This window comes from Amphiura filiformis, chromosome 16 (assembly GCF_039555335.1).
Source record: "Amphiura filiformis chromosome 16, Afil_fr2py, whole genome shotgun sequence".
NCBI classification, from domain to species: Eukaryota; Metazoa; Echinodermata; class Ophiuroidea; order Amphilepidida; family Amphiuridae; genus Amphiura; species Amphiura filiformis.
In genome coordinates this window covers 24969832-24984123 of record NC_092643.1, presented here as the reverse complement: position 1 = coordinate 24984123, position 14292 = coordinate 24969832, and the positions used below count along the sequence as shown (strand labels likewise).

The window sequence follows — 14292 nt, the reverse complement described above, 5'->3', positions numbered from 1 at the left end:
TGCAAAAGAGTACTACATGAATTTTAAAAGATCATTATTTTAAGGCATATCAAGAAAATATGCATGAAAAAACTTCATAACTTTAGAACCAAGTATGCTAGACCTTTGGTGTTTTCAGTTTAAAATGATAGCCTGTTGTACGTATAATGTATAATAATTACAGTAAAACAATTTTCGAAAATGCCTCCTTTGGCCCTCATGAACCAGATCGTGTCACAATTAAGGTTTAAATTTGACAATTGTCATGCCCGATTTTAATTATTAATTCATGTTTCTTTTTCATATTTTATTTTTACTTCCGCTTTCTTGCATGTCATACCATCTTTATTTCATCTTTCCCCCGTTAATAATTCATAACCCAAGGAAATTTACTCTTAATTTAGGCCTAGGCCTACTACCAAATAGCACACGTTGGTTGGAATGAGTTTCTTTTTAGTCATATTATCGGTCGGCACAACATTGAAAAATCAAACTTTTTCGACTAAATATTCAATTGGACAATTTTAAACACCTAGGCCTAGGCCTATACATGTTTTAAAACTTTTCCCATCTTCTTTTTCTTTCTCATGAAATTATAAGTCAACACTGTGAAGCAGGCCTAAACAATGCGTACAGATTTGTACAATAAGGGACAATTTGCAGTTGATGTTTTTGACAAAAACAATGATAACTTAACATGCTTAACAATGTAGTTTGGAGGCCATTATAGGCCTAAATGAAGATGAAAACGTGCCTATTCATACAGAAGGGTAGGCCTATTCGAGCCCCCGCACCAAATTTATTGAGGGGGCTGAGCCCCCAGCCCCCGGTTCATAAGCCTATGTAATTTTGTTGACAGAATTGCACCACGAGAGTTTATTTTAAAAATTAACACGTTTATTTGTTTAGCGCAAGTATATAATTATTTTCTCCCGACATTATACATTGGGGCCAAAGTACGTTTTGTTTATAGGGCTATATAATAAGGAAATGGCTTCTAAATTTACGACCTTTCGTGATCATACAGTAGGCCTACATCATGCTACAAAGAGCGTTTCAAAACGTAACACGAAGAATGCTTTAAAACAATTAATTCATATCTATTCGGTTTGTAAAAAGGTTATAGGCCTAAATATAAAACATCTATAGGCCTAGGTTAGGAAAAAAAATAAAAATAAAAATAAGACAAGCGTTCAAAACATTTATGAAACCAAAAGCTTTTATCTTTATCATGTATCACGCATGGTAATAATTATGGGAAAAGTTATCCAAACTAGAAATAAAAAAGGCCTAGATGGTCGATCAGAGACATCAACATTTTTGACATCGCGTTTTAACCGTAGATGGTTGAATAGGAATAGAGTACATTTGAAATTCGAAAACGTTTTAATCGTATTAAAAAAATAAATGCTTTACGCTGTCCATGCTGTTAAAATATGTATTGAATATTTCGTTATTCTAAATATTGAGAATTAGGCCTACTTTACTTAAAACAAACAAGGTTTAAAAATTGGGTTTTTTTAAAAGGATATATTCATGAGGGTCTAGTAGGCCTATCCCCAATCATATTTTTCAGTGTTTTCTTTTCTTGTAAACGAGAGCCTAAAGTATTTTCCCAAGCGCCTCGGATCGGGTTCGGAAAAGTCTGAAAATAAGGGTTTAATTGATGCCCATTATTTTGTGTGGGAATAGGCCTAACACTCTGAACATTCACAGAGGTAGGCCTAAACCATGACTGTCGAAATTAACTTTAAAAAGGAGGCAGAAATGAAAAAAAAAAATCGCCGGAGGGTTGAATCAACAGCTGATCATCATCAACGGAAATAAACAAATTTGAGTAATCGATAGCAACACTCGTTTCCGTTTCCAGGGTCGATGGTTCATCGTCGACGACTCATGGATGTCGACTTTTACCCATGATGCTCTGCGCGAAGTAGATCAGCCAGGCGTGATCGTAGGTGGCGCGCTGTATTTGGAATCGCGTCAATTGAGGACAGTCCTTAGTCTCAAACTGCTGCAAAAGACCTCAAATGCATGCTAAATGCATTATAGTAATATTTGCTCAAAACTGCAGACCATACGTGTAAAAACTACAGTCAGCAGTTGATGGATAAAATTCTGTTTCATATCATACACACACAAAAATCCGCCATTTTAGTCCACGGTTAGGCGATGAAAACATGATACACACGTCCACGGTTAGATAGCAATACACACTGTCCTCGGTTGGCGGCAGACACACACAGGGGTGTGTGCTATACATGTGATTCCGATGTGTGTACTCTAGAGTACTCTAATGAAGTAGCTGGGCAGCGGTGTACCTCTGGTGCGACAGCAATATGGGAATCTAGTAGTGTATATTGTCTGACTCAGGCTCCCAATTTATTTGTTCGCAGGCCACAGAGGGCCAAATACATTTCAAAGATCACAGTTTGCAGGCCAAATACATATTGTTTTGCTATGTTTACTGTACATTTCAGAGCTGCTTAAAGAGGAAGCCCCACTTTTGGTTCAAGTTCCTAGGGGAAATAGTCAAGGTTAAAATTTATCCATATAAATTCTGTACTGTCTGTGATCAAAGTAACAGGTGTAAGTCAGTTCTTCTGTGGCGAACTGGCCAAGCAGGGCTTCCTGTTTAAGGGCCAACTACCATTGATCTGCACAACAGATCTGGCCTGGGGACTGCATATTGAGAACCCATGGTCTAACTGCTGCACTAAATGATTATCCCTCTCCACACTGGTGTCGGCTGCAGACGACAAGTTCCAAATTTTCTTTAAAAACTCAAAAATGTCAGAAACGTACATTGACATGACCATATTTGGAATTAGCATGACAAATGCATTAAAATGGTTACAAGCCCAGTATAAATATTGGTTCAGTGGTTCTTGTATTGAGATAGCGCTTAATATTTTGAGAAAAAATTTCATAACTTGGATCTTTTATGTTGAATTGCATGGCCCTAGCATGCAGAGCACACACAAAGATCAATTGGATCCTAAAAGATCATGCTTTCTTTTTATATACAGAATGCATCAGTGTGTCTTTCAATACTCAAAACTTCATGATCACATTTGACAAGCAGCATTAATTATTAATGACTCATTTTGTGATTACCAGTAACAAATATTTTCCTTGTATTATTATTTATATTTCTTCAGGAAGATCATACAAATTATCACCGCCAAATAGTGAATTTGAGAAGGGTCGCAAGCTGTGTTGCACTGCACTGTATGGTACTCTGTCCAGATCAGGGGCTGTGTTTGGGGAGACTATGGGCATGGAGTTGCCTCTCTACTTTGACAAGAAAGGTATATACCATTAATTATCACCCTGATGTGGCAATGACGTCAAATTTCATTTGCCGTAGCCTCAATGCGTTGACGTCACTGCCACATCAGAGTGGAAAATGGTTTAATGTGTCTTTATCTCATGTTGAGAGTAAAGACATTTTGGATTTCAGTGTCAGATTGGAATCAGTGCATTTACATGTGTGTATACACCCCACGGGTGTAGGTTAGCATGCATGATTCGAATCTGCCACTGCAAATCTGCTGTATTCTCAGTCAGTCGCAATTTTCTTATCAACATGTAGCTGACGCTAAAACTCGAAATCAGAATTGGTTGAGGAAAATCAAACAATTTTTTTGAGGGGCCTGATGGCAACCACCTGATGGTGCTACCATTGTTGTTGTCATTGATATTTATTGTGCTAATTATCAACTTTAACATCACCACAGTAACAACAACCACCATCACTGCATGCATGATATCATTCAACTGCTATAAAAATTGTAAAAGGCAGCAATGAAATGAATTCTTAAACACTTGAGAATATTCTTGCAATCTTATTGGTTCTTTTAGTTTTACCCGTGTGATATGACACAGTATCACACGTGTCAGCGCGTGTACGTCGACGCGATATTTGTACTCACTATTTGAACCAATCGGAGGCGCATAGCAACAACGGGACTGATCGATTTTAAGCCCTAGGTAAATCCTTGCAAAATGTAGAATTTAATTTGATTAAAATTTGTAATACTTATGATATTTTTAGTTGAATTGAAGTGTTTTAGAATGATAATAAAGCTATTGTTTTTAGCCGCTGATGTGCATCTATCGTCTCATATAACGCAGGCGACATCATTATTTTTGGCGTAAAACAACCCGGCTTCACCTTGTTGTTTAACTTAAAAAATAATGTTGCCCGTGTTATATGAGACGATAGATGCACTCCAGTATAAAAACAATACATTTATTCTCTAAATAATTAATTGATTTACAGAATAAGTTTTGTCAGCCAGATAACATAATATATTATATTAAGATACAGAAAAAAAAACCTACTATCTATAGGATTGATTTGGTTATCAGAAAATTATTATGTAGACAAATCCAGATTATTACTCTTTCGTTATCTTGGATTTATATTATAGCTACTTCGCAAACTGACTAGAAACTGCTAGTGTTCATGCATTGGCACACATTAATGACAACAAGTATAAGCATAATTTGGATGTGAACATGTTTTAATGCAATTTATAATCACAGGTAACCAGCCTGATACACCGGACAATGTGTGGGGTAAGCCTACCTGGTTTGATATAGTGTTAGCTGAATACCAAGCTTGTCAACAGAATGTAGCAGTTGTAGATTTATCAGCAATGGCCGTATTTGAATTACAGGTAGGACGTCAAAAATCACACGCTATGATACGCAATAATACCTCCAAACAAGTAAAAACTATTTTTCCCTGTGCAAGGTTTTGACCAAAAGGTTTTGACCAAAATAATCTAAAAAAAGTTCAAAACTACTTTTTTTCTCAAAAATCTGGTTTTTGAACTCCTATACATGTCATGCATGTGAACCTACCTGACCCCCCTACCAAAAACCCAGTACATTTCTCAAGGGCCATACCTGTAGTTTGTAGTCAGTTTCAAAAAGAGTAGGGTGTTAAATCCATGACTGGATCAATACATCCCAGTGCTGTATGGATATACCTAATCTAAGTACTAACATAGAGGAAGCCCATGGAAAACATGTAAAAATAGTGTTTGTCCTTCTGCATAATCCAAATGTTGCATCTGATATTAAAGCAGATCCGTGGTCTACTACTGTGAAATAGTTGTATAGTTTAAAAAGGCACATTTTAGTTGCATATTTTTTACTTTTGTTGCTTCTATTTTTGACTATATATTTTTGACTTCTAATTTTGATATCATTGACAATGACCTACTGTCAGATAGTTGCACATTGTTGCATTTTGTTCTTCTGGACAATTAAACCTTGGCTTTGTCAAATCTCAGTCAGTAGCCTGAATCCTACAGACCTCTAATTTGAGGTGGTGTTTTTTTGGAGGGCCACATCAGCAATGCAAGAACTATGTGTAGATGTTATATGAGTCTAGAGCTCTACCTCAGGAACATCACAGCCACAGTCAAAATGTCAACTTAAAATTAAGTGTAATTTATTTGAGTTTTTTGTGGAACAATATGAATTTAAGTGTGAATGTGTTGGCTACATTTTGTTACACATAAATATTCATTTTAGAGAGATTTTCTTTGCCAATGGTCTCCTTTCATATGCTATATACAGTAAGCCAAATAATTAAGGTACCAGTTACGTTGACCCCCTGTATATCCTAAACAAAGGCTGCATCTTTTAGCTTGAATTTAAGACCTCATTCGTTGAAATTGTTCAAGAAATAAAGTCATGACGATAAAAAACCCAAGGAAGATTCAAATTTAAAAGTTGCAGTTTGCCACATTGCATGCCCTATTGATTTATACACAAAGTGTTTGTGAACAAGAGCACTAGAAACGTGCTTTCATTGATTAGCACAAAAAACTAGCGTTGTGCTTTCATTGATTAGCATAAAAAACTAGCGTTGTACTTTCATTGATTAGAACACAAAAGTGCAACTTTATATTTGATATCTTCATTAGGTTTTGGATCACCGTTTCTTTATCAGAGCTAAAGAGTACCGGCATCGGCTGCTTGTTTTAATTTTGACACATTTGTCTTTATTTATGATATACAGGGGTGAACACAACTGGTACCTTAATTCTTTTGCTTACTGTAGTTTGTTTCATACCCCTCTGCCTGTTATTTGCATGACAATAAGAATTGCTTTGTTCTGACCATGTAGTCTAGTAGCGCAGACTGCCTCAACCCATTCCTGCAGAAGTTGTGTGCATCTAGGCTTGGTTCTCCTGGATCTTGTACTAATACGTGGATGCTAAATGGTGATGCTAATATTGTCAGTGATTGTGTGGTGACTTGCACTTCTGATAGCAGGTGATTAGGCTATAAAAAGTTGATTCCAATTTTCCCATCACCCACCTTCACCTTCTTCGTTTTGGCCAAAAGTAAACTATCTGAAAATTGAGATTGAAATAGCTATAATTGAAACTCTCAAAAATTGGGCTATTCCATTTAAAATCCACACTACCCCTGTGGAAGATTTTGGAAACATCTGCGACAGGGGAGTATGAATTTCAAATAAAATGAGCACATTAAGGGCTGGGGTATGAACGTTTGGACAGTATTTATTTTGGGACATTAGAGCACATCAGACATATCGAATTGCATTCTGAATACGAAGAATGTCATTCTGATATCAAATAATTTTGATTTTTGAAATTCGCAATTTAATACACATTTTATGGCAAATCATTAAAATTGATATTTTTGATATTTAACAGTACTTGAAGTAAACTTTATAAATCTGATGATTTATACTTAAAGTGTATGTAGGTGGGATAAAAAGCCGACGGGTCAATTGAAAATTTTGACCTTTCGTATTGAAGATATGGATTTTTTTCCCCAAAACACCAACAAAAATTAGGTCTTTTTGGGAAAAAAATCCATATCTTCAATATGAAAGGTCAAAATTTTCAATTGACCGTCGGCTTTTCCTCCCTGCCACATACACTTTAAGGATATATCATTAGATTTATATAATTTACTTTGAGGACTGTTATATATCAAAAATTTGAAAAATATCAAATTTGTCATAAAATTTGTATTATATTGTGATTTTCAAAAATGAAAATTATTTGATATCAGAAAGACATGCTTCATATTCAGAATGCAATTCGATAGGTCTGAGGTGCTCTCATGTCCCACAAAAAATACTGTCGAAACGCAATAAACGCTCATTTTAGATCCCTTAAGGGCTGGGGTATGAGCGTTTGGACAGTATTTATTTTGGGACATCAGAGCACATCAGACATATCGAATTGCATTCTGAATACGAAGAATGTCATTCTGATATCAAATAATTTTGATTTTTGAAATTCGCAATTTAATACACATTTTATGGCAAATCATTAAAATTGATATTTTTGATATTTAACAGTACTTGAAGTAAACTTTAGAAATCTGATGATTTATACTTAAAGTGTATGTAGGTGGGATGAAAAGCCGACGATCAATTGAAAATTTTGACCTTTCAGTATTGAAGATATGGATTTTTTTCCCAAAACACCAAAAAAAATTAGGTCTTTTTGGGAAAAAATCCATATCTTCAATATGAAAGGTCAAAATTTTCAATTGACCGTCGGCTTTTCCTCCCTGCTACATACACTTTAAGAATATAACATTAGATTTATATAATTTACTTAGAGAACTGTTATATATCAAAAATTTGAAAAATATCAAATTTTTATAATTTGTCATAAAATTTGTATTATATTGTGATTTTCAAAAATGAAAATTATTTGATATCAGAAAGACATGCCAGTATTCAGAATGCAATTCGACAGGTCTGAGGTGCTCTCATGTCCCACAAAAATACTGTCCTAAAGCATAATAAACGCTCATTTTAGATCCTTAAGCAGCTCCATTTGAATTTCATTCACCCTCCTTGAAAGATTCAACCTGAATCTTCCACTGAGGGAGGGTGAGTTATAAATGGAGCTTATAATGTGTTCATTCCATTTGAAATTCATACTCCCCCTGTGGCAGATATTTCCAAAATCTTCCACAGGGGTAGTGTGGAATTTAAAGGGAATATCCCAATGTCAGACATGCCCTGCTGGTGATATCAGCAGTTTGTCTTAGTTGTAGTAGGATGTAATCAATAATGAAAATTGAAAGATTCCCTCATCATGTTCGGTGACAACTCTCTGGTCCGAAGGTTCTCTAGTCTGAAGGCTCCTTAGTCCGAAGGTTCACTAGTTCGAACATATAATTTACCATTCGCTAGTCCGAATTCTGAAAAAGATTCGCTAGTCCGAATATCGGGTTCTCTAGTCCGAAGGTTTCGCTACTCCAAATAATAAATATGGTTCTCTAGTCCAAATATAGAATAAGGCTCGCTAACCCTAACCCTAGCCCTAGCCCTTATTCTATATTCGGACTAGAGAACCTTCGGATTAGCGAATTAATTTTGTTTTCGGACTAGCGACCCTTCGGACTGGAGAACCTTCAGACTAGCGACCCTTCGGATTAGAGAGAAGTCACGATCATGTTCTAGATGATTACAAAAATTGCAGATTTCGTTTCATTTCACTAGCAACAAACTCAATATTTGAATCGTTTTTCATTCTGTTGCATAATATCTGTTAAAGATGATCTAAGCATTTATTCATGTTTTGACATGGTCTCCCATCAAGAATAAAGGTAATAATGAAAAATAGCCGAATCATGAAAAATGACAGATTCGCCTCCTAACTCGGCAAAAATATGTGAAGGGAAACTTAACATCAACTTTCATTAGCCTTAAATACTGTATAAACTTGAATGATTAACAACAAGCGGTTGAGCACCAGGTACTCTTATTCCTCAGATCAGAGGAGGGGGGGAAGTTGCACCCCAGCTCAAAATACCATGACTAATTTACCCAAAGTTGTAATATGTGACACGATCTGGTCCATGGGGGCCAAAGGAGGCATTTTTGACAATTGAGTTACTGTAATTATTACATTATACATGCAATAGGCTATCATTTACTGAAAACACCAAAGGTCTAGCATACTTGGTTCTAAAGTTATGAAGTTTTTTGATGCCTATTTTCTTACGTATTTTATTGTTTTTTTACTCCATATTTTTACCTTTATCTCAGTTTCATATTTGCCGCCTTTGGCCCTCATGAACCAGATCGTGTCACATATGCACCTTATTTTCAGTTTCGGTCCTCATTTTGGCCCATTTTTGCATAAAAATTGAACATTTGTGTGCGCTTTCCATGCATTTGTCCATCTAAAGTCATTTTAGTTTTGTGTCAGTGGGACAATTTGGAAATTTGGTTCTCCCCCCACCCACACCACTCCACGCCAAACATAAATTCTCCCAGTCACATTTCCCCAATATGAAATTTAAAAAAAGTTAAAATTTAATTTTAATTTTACTTCTTTTAAAGTTTGGCAGAGGCGGGGTTCGAACTCACGGCGCAGCACGCCGCTTTGTATATGCTCTATGAGCCTAGCGCCTTAGACCACTCGGCCACTTGTCTTGATGGAATCCATTTGAAACTTATTTGAAGATATAATCGCAACTTTAATATAGGCCTACCACGTGACAAGCAAAAGCAGAAAACGTACCATATTTTGGAATTTTATTTCCCTAAATTGAAATAAAATTCTCTGCATCATAAACGACATCAAATGTGCCACAATTGGGTATCACGAATCGTTATATATGATGTGCAGTTAATATTCATATTTTCTTTTATACAGAGGATGCTTCAGTTTTGACAGGAAAAATATTTTCTTGAAAACCCTCTCACTCGGTTACTTCAAAACGGTAACCACGCTTCCCTACAATGTGCAATAATTTCTAACAGCAAGTGTTTCTAGAATGAATTATGGCGAAATGTGGTGTACCCCCCACCAGGGCGGTGGTGCTGATATGTCCCTGTATGTGATAAAAATCATTGAAGAGCAAGAACAAAGCCCCAATTAAGCTCATTAATTGAGCATGAAGAAAATCACAGCTGAGAAAACCATGTCACAACAGGGAACAGAGAAGTCTGTGTTTGTCACAGTGGAACAAACTTGTGAAAAAATGGGATTATTTTAATACTGGACCTCAAAAAATATTCAATATGCCTTTTTCTGTTAATCACAAAAGTTTTTTTGCGATATAATCTATGCCAAAGGTATACATGTAAGTCCAACCAGTTCTGCTTAACATTAATTTACATTGAGATACCAGACGTGAATAAATTCTTTTAAGGTCAAAAATATATAGGCCGGCTGCTTTCTTCATAATTGAATCCAACTTTCTAATATCAGAGCTTGTACCCATTTCAGGTATATCATCATGTCATCTGCCAAACAATGGACAGCTACTAAGGCTTGGCTAACCAAGCATCTTCCTGAAGACCAATCTATTGTATTCAAGGATCTGACACCTGGAAGTGAAGCTTATAAGATGGGATGTTATAGTATTCTTGGAGTTATTGGGCCTAAGGCTGAGAAAGTGTTTAAAAAGCTCACTGATGGACAGGACATGAACAGTGATACGGTAAGAACTGAGGGGTATTTTAGTATTAGAGGTGACGTGTATGGTAGGCGGGACCCCTTTTCATCATCGTTTGATTTGAAAGTGGACCCATCAATACAATATACCAATTTTTAAAGAATTTGGACCCATCGATATACCAACTTTTAAAACTTTTCTCCCAAATTTTGGGGAAATTTCAAAAAATTTTGCTACAATGAGGCAAAATTGAGATATTTTCTGAAAAATTCAGAAAATTTTGAAAAAAAAGACCCATCCATAAACCAGAATTGGCCTAGAAAAAGGGGTCATTGATATACCAAAAGGCAGAAAATGCCACTCATGTTTGCGGGCACGTCCCCATATGGTCTTTTGTACTGAGTACAACCTCTACCTAGCCCACCCCCACCCCCGGGACTCAGCATGGTTATTTTATCATCATACGTCATTTCAGATATTTTTCTGCCTTATTTTTTGCAGGTTGGTTGCTACAAGTATGGGTCAAATGGTCACATAATAACTACTACACTATGTGGAGCCAAAGGATTTCTATTGTTACTTCCTCATCAGGTACTAAATTATATATCAGGAATGTAAAATCACATGTAATGTGCTTTTGAAATAGTTATTTGTGCCAGATTAGGGCATGTGGCAAGTGAGTACCATAAATCACCACAATCTTTCAAAGAAATTATTGGTGGTAGGCCCAGGGGGAGAGGGGGTACTCAAGTTTGATTTGGGTAGGGATGTGCTGCTGAGAACTTGAAAGTGAACCCATCAATATAAATGTAGCAATTTTTGGACCCATCATAACAAAAGTCAATATTTTCGGCCAAATTGCCGAAGTTTTCATTTCAGAACTTTTTGCAAAAATGTTGGCAAATTTCAACAGTTTGGCACAGTTAAGTAAAAAAATTAATCCATTAATTTACCAAAATTCGGATCATTGATATATAACATGGCCAAAAATGTGACCCATGTTTGCACATTCGTATATGGTAATATGTAGTGAGAACCCCTCCCACCGGTAGCTACCCTTCACAACTTTGTTTTAAGGCTATGTTTCACTATGGTTTGGGTTGAGGGTCAAGTGGAGAGAGTATTATGTTATTGTAAAGAGGGAGCAGTGCAATTGCAGATGAAGACAACTTATATGCTGAACAAAAAGACCAAAGTTATAGTCTTTATATCTACCTCCAGTCAGCGGCACTAGCTTTAAAGTTAAGCATGTGCTGCATTGGCGTAGCGTAGTTTCTTGTGTGTACATATGCGGCACGTCGATTGCGTGCGTAAAAGTATGTACACTAGAGGTAGATATATGATGCGATCAAGCAAAATCAGTCGAAACTCAGAAATATTGATTTTGAGATATAGCCAAACAAAGTAAATATTTCCTTTTGTTTCCTATTGTTTTGGAAACTCTTTAATTGCTCATATCTTTGGAACTGGTTTTTCTATTTCAATGGGGTTTTCTGCAAAATCCAGCTTTGTAAATGCTTTTTACTATCCTATAAAAAACTGAAAAGGTAATATTTCCGACTGATTTTGCTTGATCGCATCACATATAGACTGGAGGTATTATAGACTATAGCCCATTGGGAGGACCACTTGCACTTTGGTGGCAAACTTTCATTTTTATTTAAAATAAATAGGTTCTGAATTTTAATCATCCCCTGGGTCAGCTTGTGGCGGCCCTGAAAATATTAATGAATGTGGGGAGGGAGGCACGGACTAAGAGACAAATGGATGGAAAGTAAAATCATTTCCCTTTTTCCCATGATTATTTTTACGCAGATTGCGGAAGTGGAGTACAACCAATTGATGTCATGCAATCAAGATTTGAAGATAAAAAATGTTGGTCACTATGCATTGAGATGGATACAGGCAGAGAATGACATGCCTTCTTATGGAACAGACTATAATGCCAATAATACTCCTAGAGAAGTGAAACTGGCAACTCATCAAATTGATCTCCAAAAGGTATGTATTTATAAATTGATGTATTTGATGCTCAATTATTTGATGTGATGATGTACAAAATGTATTAAACGATTGGTACCAAATTTTGATGTTTATTGAAAAGCCTGCCTTTTCCAAATGCAACATTTATTTCAATACTCTTGAAATGTCCAAAATGTATAGTTTACGACTTGGTATACAATTAATCTACAAATTGTGTGGATCATAATGTTGAATGTTGGTATGTCAGACTCATCCACTATGAATATTGATAGGTACCATTTAATGGTATGAATTCCCATCAATTTTGATACAGTTTGTTGTAAATGAGGGTATTTAACCAAGGATTGCAAAGCAAACATTATATTTCTAGCTAGGGGTTTTAGCGCCCGGGATCAAGGATACATAATGGTGCCCCCTCCCCCATTCTTGAAACGATTACGCACGTAGCAAACGAAAAATTAGTACAAATACCACTAAGTCATTTCGGTTATAATGAGGTTCAGTGAATTTTGGTCTTAAATTGATCTTTCAAAATGAGCGTGTGAAAGTTTTGACATTGATCACTTGCAGGGGGCACAGAATCGATGCTGAATTGGTCTAAGGTGGCACCCAGGAATTTGGCCCTTTCTGTCAAAAAAATAAAAAAAACATCCAGCTATTTGTATTTTTTTTTTTGGCCTTATATACTCACCTAATTACCCAGCGAAGTGTGTTGGAGAGCAAAGGCCGGAGGGGTCACTCCCATTGTGGCCTGTACACTATCCGCGATAATGAAAGCAGCGTAAAAAGGGTAGTTTTTTTGTGGGTAGGCACGACACGCTCAATGTCGTGTTTAGGGTGTCAAAAACATGAAAAATTGGAAAAAAGGTAGCAAAATTGCAAGTGCTAATACGCGGAAATGAAATTTAGGGTATGAAATTTGATGCAAGGAATGAAATTCCTGTTTAGGGTGTTAAATCAGGCGCTTAGGGTGTCGTTTTAACCAAGGGTTAAATCCTTGTTTAGGGTGCTTTTCAAAAGTTGATTATCGCGGATGGTGTACAGGCCACAATGGGAGTGAACCCCCCAGGAGCAAAGGACAGTCAAGCCTACCAAATATTCTTTTGGTGATGATAAATAAAATAATTTCTCTGGTTATTATTACAATCAAGTTGTTTTTTACTTTTTTTCAGAGCTTTGAATTTATTGGACAAAAAGCAGTAGCAGCTACAAAATCTGAAGAAACTACTCGGCAGTTGATCCATCTTGCTTTGAATAATCACGTCAATTCAGACATTTGGCCATGGGGGTCAGAGCCTATTTATCTCAATGACAAGGTCGTTGGCATGACAACCAGTGCATCATATAGTCCAGCAAATGAGAGGATATTATTTTGGGGACAAGTTGAGACTCATAGAGATGATATGGTGAGCTCAGAAGAGGCTGGTTATGAGGTGGATATTGCTGGGAAGAGATACAAGGCTGAACTGTACAGTAATTCAACTTCATAAACTATCAAATTAACATCAGAAATCTGCGGAAATTCAGGTCACATGCAGCAGGTGCTGATGAAGCATAATGAAGCCTACGTGAACATCCTGACGCTCACGTATATTCACATTCACATGGCCACGGCAGGGCTTGAATCCACAATCTCACGATCATGAGACCTGTGCTCTACCTCTAGACCGGGTCGCTAGATCACAGTGTAATAAAACATGTGGATTTTATTTTTATGCTGATGAATTCAAAACATTCAGCCATAATTGTATTTGATTATTTACACTAAGCCAAATCGGTACTAATGTTAGGACCAAACATGTAATCTGCAGTGGCAGCGCCAGAAAACATTTTTCGGCAGGGGGCATTGGGGGAAAGTGAATTTCAGGGGGGGGGGGGGGGCAAAATCAACAAATTTGCCAAAAT

The 14292-nt window shown here is 36.5% G+C and overlaps 1 protein-coding gene across 1 annotated transcript in view; it reads left to right on the top strand.

Annotated features, from left to right (window-relative positions):
* Positions 1 to 14234, top strand: part of LOC140135768 (pyruvate dehydrogenase phosphatase regulatory subunit, mitochondrial-like) — a 35620-nt gene extending 21386 nt beyond the window's left edge. The window contains exons 11-17 of the mRNA XM_072157385.1: positions 3141 to 3290; positions 4531 to 4664; positions 6128 to 6276; positions 10236 to 10449; positions 10906 to 10995; positions 12220 to 12405; positions 13560 to 14234. Coding sequence (XP_072013486.1) covers positions 3141 to 3290; positions 4531 to 4664; positions 6128 to 6276; positions 10236 to 10449; positions 10906 to 10995; positions 12220 to 12405; positions 13560 to 13877 — 1241 coding nt within the window. The 3' untranslated portion in view covers positions 13878 to 14234. The remainder of the gene's footprint in view (positions 1 to 3140; positions 3291 to 4530; positions 4665 to 6127; positions 6277 to 10235; positions 10450 to 10905; positions 10996 to 12219; positions 12406 to 13559) is intronic.
* Positions 14235 to 14292: the final 58 nt, after the last annotated feature.